At 35.1% G+C, this 10,775-nt stretch overlaps 1 protein-coding gene across 1 annotated transcript; it reads left to right on the top strand.

Annotated features, from left to right (window-relative positions):
* Positions 1-477: 477 nt before the first annotated feature.
* On the top strand, positions 478-8,070 carry LOC140165850 (uncharacterized). The gene is made up of 4 exons (XM_072189180.1): positions 478-566; positions 2,019-2,167; positions 2,712-2,813; positions 5,311-8,070. The coding sequence occupies exons 2-4, from the start codon at positions 2,083-2,085 to the stop codon at positions 5,781-5,783; spliced, it is 660 nt and encodes a 219-aa protein (XP_072045281.1). The 5' UTR covers positions 478-566; positions 2,019-2,082; the 3' UTR covers positions 5,784-8,070.
* The last annotated feature ends 2,705 nt before the right edge of the window (positions 8,071-10,775 follow it).

The following is a 10,775-nucleotide window of genomic DNA, read 5'->3' on the forward strand; positions in this document are numbered from 1 at the left end:
TATATCCCGTTTACACATGTATTGTATTTGATAAAAATTATGCCTGCATATTTCAATTAGCCTAATACTTTATTAATTTATGATATTTTACCACTCTAAATTTAGAATAATTTTAGAAGCAATTGAATTCAATACACCATGATGGAAGCCACAATTAATTAACATGATTAACATTTTTATATTTCTTTTCTGCCAAGTCGACGAACCTGAAATTAATAAAAGAGCACAAGCAAACCTCATCAACAGGTGTACGCCATAAACTGAATCTATACCTTAGTCGCAACAGAAGAGCGAGTGTGATCTGACCAATCAGCTGGATCGGTTGATCCTGCTTAGGAAAGAACAAACCAGTTTATTGGTCAAAAATGACTTGTTGCCTTCCAGTAAGGGAGATAGCGTCCCGTTACCATAGTAACTGTATGGCTATTGCTCGTTGAGTGCTATCATTAAGATCAATACTATAGCATTTTTAATTGCACTGCCATGTTTTTACGCGAATTCACCTGATCGTTTTTGGAATAGGTAGATTGGTATCATTCGATTCCTGATATAGCCGGAAAAAAGAGGTGAGGTGATGTATTGATAATACTGTTAAAAAAGATATTGTAGTATTTTTATTGAATAGCAATCAGTTCATATAACTTAGGCTATAGTATATTAATTATTATAATATGCGACCAGAAAAAAATATCGATCACCATGTAAAATGATGCCGCATAATATTATGAGGTATTTTATGTAACCAGTATATTTAATGTGTCCCTGAAATTCCCTCGGAATTCGCTTATACATGTAATCATTTTACTCAAAATTTGTTGCAAATCAGATGAATTTATCGCTGAGGGAATGTGCGCCTCGGGGGAGTAGTCAAATTTGGTTGTAGGGGTGTGCAGCTAGGAATTTAGAAGTGGACCCGATAATACCAATTTTAAGAAATTTGAACCCATCGATATATAAAAAGTCAAATTTTCGGCCAAATTTTCCCCAATTTGTCTTAGTTTTCCCACAAATTTGGGCAAAGACATTTTGGCTAGATTAAGGCAAAATTGGGCTACTTTCCGGGAAAAAAATGGGAAAATGTTGAAAAAAGGACCCGTCCATATACCAAAATTATTTTTAAAAAAGTGGGTAATTGATATATACTAAAAGGCCGAAAATGATATCCATGTTTGCGGCACGTCCTGATGGTCATTACCCCCTGCCTCCGTTGTGACAACCCAGCAAACACAAAAACGTTTTAAAAACGTTTTAAATATGTTATATTTTGGCTTTTGGTTTAGGTAAAAACGTGTTAATAACATTAAAATGTCGGGTTATATAAAGGTCATGAAAACGTTTTAAAACGTTTTGTATGAAAACACAAAAGAATAATATTTTAAAAATGTGTTCAACATGTTATTATAAACTATTTTTGCAAACAAATATTTTGTCAACACTTATATAATTTATGTTAAAATATTTGCACCCAGCAAACAGAGAAATGTTCTTAAAATGTATTTTTCAAAACGTTTTAATAACATTTAAATGTCGGGTTATGTAAAGGTCATGAGAACGTTTTTAAAACGTTATTGCAAATATTTTGGGCAAACATTTTTCGCAGAATATTATTTCAACCCCAAAATGTTTTGTATCAAGTTTTCAAAAATGTTTTTGGAATGTTATTACAACGTTTTATACCCTTTATATAACCCGACATTTAAACGTTTTCTGTAAAACAGTTTGTGTTTGCTGGGCAGTAGATTATCAAAAAATGTTTTTTTAATGTTATGAAAAGGTTTTATACCCTTAATATATCCTCTATATATTAAACCCGACATTTAAACATTTTCTGACAACCTTTTATAACCTTTTGCGAATGATGTCGAAAACGTTTTGTGTTTGCTGGGAAGCTAAGTGGGTTTGCAATCGTATCATAAACAACAAGAAGAAAACCCCACCAAACTTATAGATGCAACTACAATTTCGAGACAAACAGATTTATAATAACATTGCTTAATTTACATTTTTATATAAAATAGATAGTAACCACTCAGCCACTACTATTATGGATTTCATTGCACTCGGAAACACTCAACATTTGCAATGGATTTCTGGTTGAAGCCGTGGTGTGCCGTATGTACTGCAGTTGTATCTGTCTTTGTGTTTTACAGTCGCTCCGCTAAAGCAGGTAAATAATGGATATCGTGTTCTAATTTGAAAAGTCACAATCCAAAAATGACGACAAACCATAATGCATAATTCATAGTCCGGAACTCTTGAGTGCACTGGTTCGATTCCCACCGGTTCTGATTTCTTCGCCTTCTCAATAATACAAGCTCACCTGAACTTTCCTTTGTTTAATTACTTTTATCTCGGGTTGGCATCCTTTATTGTGTAGTCCTCGTATTATATTATTTGTGTTTCACATAAAATACTCTATAGCCTATTGCAGATTCGTTCAGCAAAATGTCATGAAAATTTGAATTACGTTCTGGTACACCAGAACGAAATTGCAACACATTGTCTATGGAGCAGTGTAGTCATATAATCATGCATAACTCAGCTCGCAAACGCAAAATCGGAATCAACTGAAATTTTCTAAATTTTGGGAATAAACTTTTTTTTGTGGCTATAGTACTGAAATTCCCACTCATTATATACCACACTGCTGTTATTATACAGTTCTTTAGCAAATATCTGACGGTCTTTCTTGTTTCCCTTCTAATTTGCAGCATATCGGTCTCGTTCTGGCTCCTATAGTTATTATAGGTACAGCTACTACAGCTATAACAACTATTACAACTACTATGGATACAGCTCAGGGACTCGCCTTGGTAAGAGAGCTAAATAACAATAATATTAATATAATAAGTATTCTTAAGCTATGACTATTGTGAGAGCGTGGCGCAATGGTTAGGGTACTTTAGTGCATGAGGTCCCGGGTTCAATTCCCGGCGGTGGCGATTTGCTGGGATATTGACTTGGTAACCTCTGAAGATTAAATTCAGACTTCCGCTCTCCCCATGGTTCATTTAGAATTGGGTAAATGAATCATGAAAGTACTACTACTCCGTCCTTCGGAGGGGACGTTAAGCCGTCGGTCCCGTGTGCAGACAGCCATTGTATCTCGCAGCCAGTTTCGAAAAGAGTAGGGTGTTAACCCCAGACTGTTCCCAACCCGTCCCGGTGTTCAAATGGACCCCAATGGAAATAAGCTTCAATAGAGGCTTTCTTGGGTTATCCAGGGTTGTCAAAAACCCGAACAAATCAAACAAAAAATAACCATAACCTGTATACCAATTGATGAGATAACACGAATTTCTCATTAACTCCGCATTAAATCCAACTCTGTTTAAATCTTATACTAACACATTAGTTCAATTACAACGATTGTCCACATTTCAGTGATCCAAGCGAAAGTGTAAAATAATAAAAATGTACATAAATTGCTTAAAAGTGAAGGATAAGCCATTTTTGATATGAACAAATTGGTAAAAAAATGACGAAAATGGCAATATTGACAAAGTTCAGCCCTTAGATAATTTCTTAACATTTGTCTAATTATATACAGTCCTGTTTTGTCTTTATTATGTACGGCTTAACCATGCTAGCAGGCTATGTTAGCATATCTGTGCTACTTTAAGAAAGGTGCAAAAACTGAATGATTTTTACGATTTTCGAATAAGCCTTTAATAAACATCAAAAACTGATGGGTACCACTCAAGGTTAACTAAAAGCAGAAAGTGTCCAAATAAATTAAGGGATCTAAAATGAGCGTTTATTGCGTTTCGACAGTATTTTTTGTGGGACATGAGAGCACCTCAGACCTATCGAATTGCATTCTGAATACGAAGCATGTCTTTCTGATATCAAATAATTTTCATTTTTTAAAATCACAATATAATACAAATTTTATGACAAATTATAAAAATTTGATATTTTTCAAATTTTTGATATATAACAGTCCTCGAAGTAAATTATATAAATCAAATGATATATTCTTAAAGTGTATGTAGCAGGGAGGAAAAGCCGACGGTCAATTGAAAAATTTGACCTTTCATATTGAAGATATGGATTTTTTCCCAAAAGACCTAATTTTTTTGGTGTTTTGGGAAAAAATCCATATCTTCAATACGAAAGGTCAAAATTTCAATTGATCATCGGCTTTTCATCCCACCTACATACACTTTAAGTATAAATCATCAGATTTATAAAGTTTACTTCGAGTACTGTTAAATATCAAAAATATTAATTTTTAATCATTTGCCACAAAATGTGTATTACATTGCGAATTTCAAAAAATCTAATGTGCTCTAATGTCCCACAATAAATACTGTCCAAACGTTCATACCACATCCCTTAAAATGAGAACAATCTGTATAAATTAGTACCACGAGTGCCGTAGTTCAATAGATGTCCATGCTGTACTTAAAATGTTTATGGTTTCTAGTATTAAGGGATCTGGAATGAGCGTTTTGAGCGTTTCGACAGTATTTTACAAATAATACAAATTTAATGACAAATTATTAAAATTTGATATTTTTCACATTTTTGATATGTAGCTGGGACGAAAAGCCGACGATCAATTGAAAATTTTGACCTTTCATATTGAAGATATGGATTTTTTTCCCAAAAAGACCTAATTTGTTTTGGTGTTTTGGGAAAAAAATTCATATCTTCAATACGAAAGGTCAAAATTTAAAATTGATCGTCGGCTTTTCATTCCACCTACATACACTTAAAGTATAAATCGTCAAATTTATAAAGTTTACTTCGAGTACTGTTAAATATCAAAAATATCAATCTTTAATCATTTGCCATAAAATGTGTATTGCGAATTTCAAAAAATCAAAATTATTTGATATCAGAAGGACATTCTTCGTATTCAGAATGCAATTCGATATGTCTGATGTGCTCTATTGTCCCACAATAAATACTGTCCAAACGTTCATACCCCAGCCCTTAAAGAAACATTTGTATTGTGGCCAAGAACACATACCACCTGCTGAGAAACTAGCAAAGACGTTATTTTTATACTAGGCCTATAAGGGCTAACCATGATATTAAACAGTGATATATGCAAAGCGCATGCTACTGTTGTTTATCACTTTGTTTAACCAGTCGGTTCCGAGCGGACACACGCTTGGGTCCTGATGGGACCAGGCTCGAACAAAATGCTTATAGTAAGCTTGTCTTGGGCGATAATACGAACATTCTATTTTGTGTCAACAGTGGCTGATAATGCGTATACAACCTGTTGATTAAACATAAAATAATAATGATTTCAAATTCATTATTATAAATTAATATGATTTCTTCTTTTCCTTTCAGCTGTTTCGTGGTGGGTAATCCTGCTAATATTTATAGGATTAGCAGTTGGCCTCACGCTTCTTATCTTCTTATGCAAAAAACATCAAAGAGGCAGAGTTCGCGTTACAAGTGTACAAACCACGACCGCTACTTCAGGTCAACCCAAGCGAACTCGACCCATACGAACTCGTCCACAGCCACCTGGTCAGTATCCTCTCCATCAATACCCAAATAGTGCTTGGTCGTCATCAAGTGGATACCCACCACCACCACCCACTTACGATCAGGTTTCAACGATTTCCTACCCACAAGGACCGCCACCAGCGTACCCTGCCGCATCAGCACCCACAGCGACTGGCATTGCCGCCCCATTGCCACCGCCATACCCAGCATATGGTTGTCCGACGTCTATGCCTGAGCCAACTGACACTAGTTATGGAGGATCGTCTACTAGGAACCAACATGCACAGCCTTCAGCTCCAGGCATTGATTGATACCATTACTGGTGTAGTGAAAAAATAACACAATTTGAATTACTATTAGGCCTAAAAAAAGTTGTTTGATTGGCGTAACCCGACCGACCCTAAAAATAGGCCCGACCCTAGACTTGCCGACCGATCTACCATAATTTTTTTTTCATGTTACGCCAATCAAACATTTTTTTAGGCCGTAACATGTACATACATTGGTAAAATATTTAATTTTATGAACCTATAAATTATGAAATTTGTACATAGAATAATACTACTTCCTGTAGATATACAAATATAATAGTACTTTCTTCCAATCCAAGAACACAATCAAACGCACGCATGTCTCAGAATATAAAAACAATGCGTTTTCCTGCATGTGCAACAGGTATGATATAGGCTACTGCGCATACAAATTATCCGTACACTTAAAATAAGCAATATCTTAAGACACTAAACCTAAATTACCAGAAAGTAATCAATAGATGGATCATTTTGTTCTGCGTATTTTGACACCTCATTCGGCACGATGCGATTTGGAAAAAGAGAACATTTCAAAAGTGACATATTTGAGATGTTTCTTCCGTCAGAGCGATTCCCACCACCTTTTGTAACAGGCTCATTACAGCGTGACAGATCAACACTCCAGGCAAAGCCTTGTTTGTTGAAAGGCTAACTTTTGACAAATCTTTGTCGTATTGTGCCGAATGGGGTATCAAAATACGCAAAACAAAATTATTCTAACGACTACTTCATTTGGTAAGTGTTTTTGTCTTATTAAAGTGTAGTACAAATACTTTTTGAGCGCAGTATATATATAATATAGGAAATTGGTGAGGATCTGTTTTTGAACAATGTTGGAAAAGCTTTTATGGTGAATGGAGTTGGAGACCAATTTGGACAGCCATCGTCGTGATTATTTTGCCATATGCCTGACTTGAAGTGTGACTTCATGTACTTCTGCATGACACGGAAGACTTGTCTACACGCTTTCTTTGCATGCTTCCAGTGATGTAACGATTTAAAAGGTTCTTGAAAATTAAGAGAACCCAAAATGGATCTTTCTGGCCTTTCCAGAACCTTATTCAGGTCTAAAATCATGGGTTCTTTCTAGCCCTTCCAGAATCCTTTTCAGTTCATCGAACCATTAAGGTTCTACATACAGGACAACTCATGAACCGTTTAACTTTAAACCATTTTTCTTAGAGTGCATAATGTGTAAGAACGTTTCAGATTGTTTACCATCAACCTGCAAAATGGCAGTTAATGCATAACAAGTTAATGTAATGTAGCACTGGGACGGCGTGCTATACGGAGTGATACATTTTAACTTTCAAGATCAAATTTCGGAATTAAATTTGATTTGATTCGTTCAGTTAATCACTGAAGGCCTATGAGAGGCCTGTAACTATAATCACTGGCCTATGCTATGCCTGGGATGCCATGTCCCCATGCATGAACCTGATATCCCACACAGACACTAAACTGAGAAAAATCAATTAGAAGTTTTACTCGTGCATGAACCTACCTGAACCTATGTGAGAAAAATAATACTGCCCTCTATATACACCAGGCACAAAAAGAAACTCGTCAGTTATATTCATCCTTGCTGTTCAATAACTTGATAATTTTGGATTATTCTGAAATATACATTTTGTTAATTGGACTTTGCTTTCTCATTTGACACCCTGTTCGTGAAAAACGAGCAAGAATTGACCAATATATGCGCCTCCAAAGCTTCAGACCCCAAAATCAAAAGTTGCATTTTCAACGATTTTCAATGGGAACGCATCGTTGTATTGCACACAAGCACCACGGGTCAATCAATAAAACACAGAGTGTAACAGGCACAATTGAATCGTTAAAATTGCAACTTTTCATTTTGGGGTTTGAGAGTTTGAGGCGCATATCTTGGTCAATTCTTGCTCAATGTTCACGAACAGGGTGTCAAATGAGAAAGAAAAGTCCAATTAACAAAATGTATATTTCAGAATAATCCAAAATTATCAAGTTATTGAACAGCAAGGATGAATATAACTGACGAGTTTCTTTTTGTGCCTGGTGTATATAAAGTTTGGTTATCCACGCTATTGGCTTTTTCAGCAAAGACAGATAGAGTGTTACTCTATTCGTCCATGACCAAAACTCAAAAATTGTGAAATTGGGGGATATCAGGTTCATGTATGGGGCCACATAGGTTGTGTATTATTGATTCATAAAGATCAATTTACACAATGTACAAATTTACCGTTTCAACAAGGCATTATACTTCTAGATTTGAATCCGACTACAAGTCTTTTGCCATAAGCAAGTAAACAAGATGTTTTAACATTAATTTGTGTAGTAAAAATCCTAGAAATAAAACAAAAATATACAAAACGGAAGTTATGGACCAAGTATCTTAATCCAGTGACACAGAACTGGTTGTGGAATGCTCTCCCAAGTCCCATGGAAAGTGGCTTCCAATTTTGATGTTTTGTAACTGGCAATAAAATTATAATAATTATATAGATGACCTGACAAAAAAGCACAATTGGGCCTTTTGATTTCCAAGTGCATTTTTATCAATTAAAAATTGTTTTTTCAATAGATTATGAAGTAAACATATATTACAATTTTGCCATTTGTGGATACAAAATTGTAATTTTTAGCAATTTGTTTAAACAAAGATAAACCACGAATGATCTTGGCAATTTTGCCTGGCATAATAAATATATCGGAGATATGGTATTGGGATCTCAACTTGTCAATCAAGATATACTCAAGTTGAAATCCACACACACCCTATGGCAGACATAACCTTAATCAGGGTGTGAATTTCAAATGGGGTTAAGGGGGTTCTACACCCCTGCCCAATTTTGTGCCTATTATTGCATTTTCCTCAAAAATCATAGCGCATTAGGGACAAGATAGATATGTATATTATAGGGGCAAGGACTACAACTACTGCACTGGAAATTTTATTTCAGCACAGACAACAGTTGTGGAGTTACAGTCAAAAATGAGGAAAACCAATATTTGATCAATAAATCAATAACTACTTGCTTTGAGTTGCTGAATTTCCAGTGCAGTTGTTGTAGTCCTTGCCCCTATAATATACACATTTTACTTGTCACCAATGTGCTATAAGTTTTGAGAAAAATGCAAAAACAGGCACAAAATTGGCCAGGGGTGTAGTACCCCCTTAACCGAAAGGGTACTCCATTCTAAATCTACACCCCATGTGAGAGATTAAGGTCATGATTTCCATAGGGGATATTTAGGGGTGTATGGATTTCAACTGGAATAGCCCATTTTATTAAACAATGGCCAACAGACAATGATAATACTACTTGACATGCAATATATTATACACTTAAATTTCTTTATTTCAAATTCAAAATATAAAATGCTGAAGTGAACTTATGTTACAATTACTCAACTTTGTTACATCCATTTTACACAATAAGTACAATGCATTTACACGAGTGTTAAAAACATCCAATCACATTCACTTATACCATGTACTGGTCTTTGTAGTTAAACACATTTTTAGCAACAACAAAAAATCATTATCACATTTTTCCTTGCACATTTACTGATGTAACTCAACTTTTCAGCAATTGTATCACAGTAATATGTAGTGTTGAACACCAAATAACAAAATAAATCATATTTAGGAGACGACAGAACAAATTAATTCATTTGATGAACATTTCATGTTAAAAGTTTTACAAAATAATTTTGATTCTTTATTATGAAACCCTCTGCAGGCCTCTGGCGTGGGTGGCAATAAAAGTGGGCCAAAACAAATGTTTTGATTTATTAACAAAATTATCTGACCATAACCGAGCACTGTTACATGACTGTTCAGTGTGCATTGTTCAAAGGTTCATTACAGTTGAAACCCATCCACCCCTTATGGAAGACACAACCTTGATCTCTCACAGAGGGGGTGTAGATTTCATCTGGAATCACCCATTCAGGTAACACAAGATTAAGATCATGTCTTCCATAGGGGGTGTATGGATTTCAACTGGAAAAGTCCATTTCAAGCTTAAATGCTTACAAAAATGTACCATTGATTACCTTGTCAATTTTGGTCACAACATTTTTGACAAAAACCAATATACAAAAACTCCCCATTTTTACATGATACTATAAAAGCTGCAAAGAGAAAGGATTTTATATTACAGGTCAACAACATTCATATACAAAATTTCATGTTTTTTTTACAATGAAAAAAAAGTTCGATTTGTATCATACGACCTTTACAGTTACTCTTCATAAAACTTTGTTTTTACATAAGACCAAGGCACATATATTAAAATTTAAACAACATTGCTATTAAAGGCATATGACTGAAAGTATTAAAATGACACCTAATTTACACTAACACCAAAAAATCCTCCATACATATATCTGCAAATCTTGTGTGTTGTATGTTGCTTAATGACGCTCGGAATATACAGATGCATCGTACAGTAATCCATTCCAATTGAAATCCATACAGCCTCTATGGAAGACATTGCCTTAATCTCCGGAGGGGGTGTCAATTTCACATGGAGTCGCCCATTAGGTAACTCCATTCACAGTCCCTGTGTGGAAGATTAAGGTCACATCTTCCATAGGGTGTGTGGATTGTAACCGGAACAGCCCAATGTGTTTCATAAGGCAGATATTAAATAAAACAAAATGTGACCTTCTTAACAGGAAAACACTATGTCAAACCACTATAAGGAAATACAGTAGTAGTGCACATTTCTGATATACATAATAGTGACCAAATTACATGGGATAATTTAAGAGGTATGTAGCAACTGGTTCAGTACTGGAATATGTCCTGCTTCTTTTTCATTTTGTAGCAAATCAAGAGTTAAAACTTCCAACAAATATTTGCAAATTGATTCTCATATACAGTGCATTTCCTGAGGATTAAGTCGGCCATAGCTGGGGGCCATCCGCGCCAAACTAGCTTAGTTCGTTTGGATTGCAATCCAAAACGCCCACTATCGCAAGCGCATCGGAGCGCGTAGC

This window comes from Amphiura filiformis, chromosome 12 (assembly GCF_039555335.1).
Source record: "Amphiura filiformis chromosome 12, Afil_fr2py, whole genome shotgun sequence".
Lineage (NCBI taxonomy): Eukaryota > Metazoa > Echinodermata > Ophiuroidea > Amphilepidida > Amphiuridae > Amphiura > Amphiura filiformis.

Excerpts from the sequence above, each read along its gene's own strand:
- LOC140165850 (XM_072189180.1), top strand. The coding sequence starts at position 2,083 with ATGGATTTCTGGTTGAAGCCGTGGTGTGCCGTATGTACTGCAGTTGTA. Across the intron at positions 2,168-2,711 it reads CAGTCGCTCCGCTAAAGCAG|CATATCGGTCTCGTTCTGGC; the intron begins GTAAATAATGGA and ends TCTAATTTGCAG. Across the intron at positions 2,814-5,310 it reads CAGCTCAGGGACTCGCCTTG|CTGTTTCGTGGTGGGTAATC; the intron begins GTAAGAGAGCTA and ends TTTTCCTTTCAG.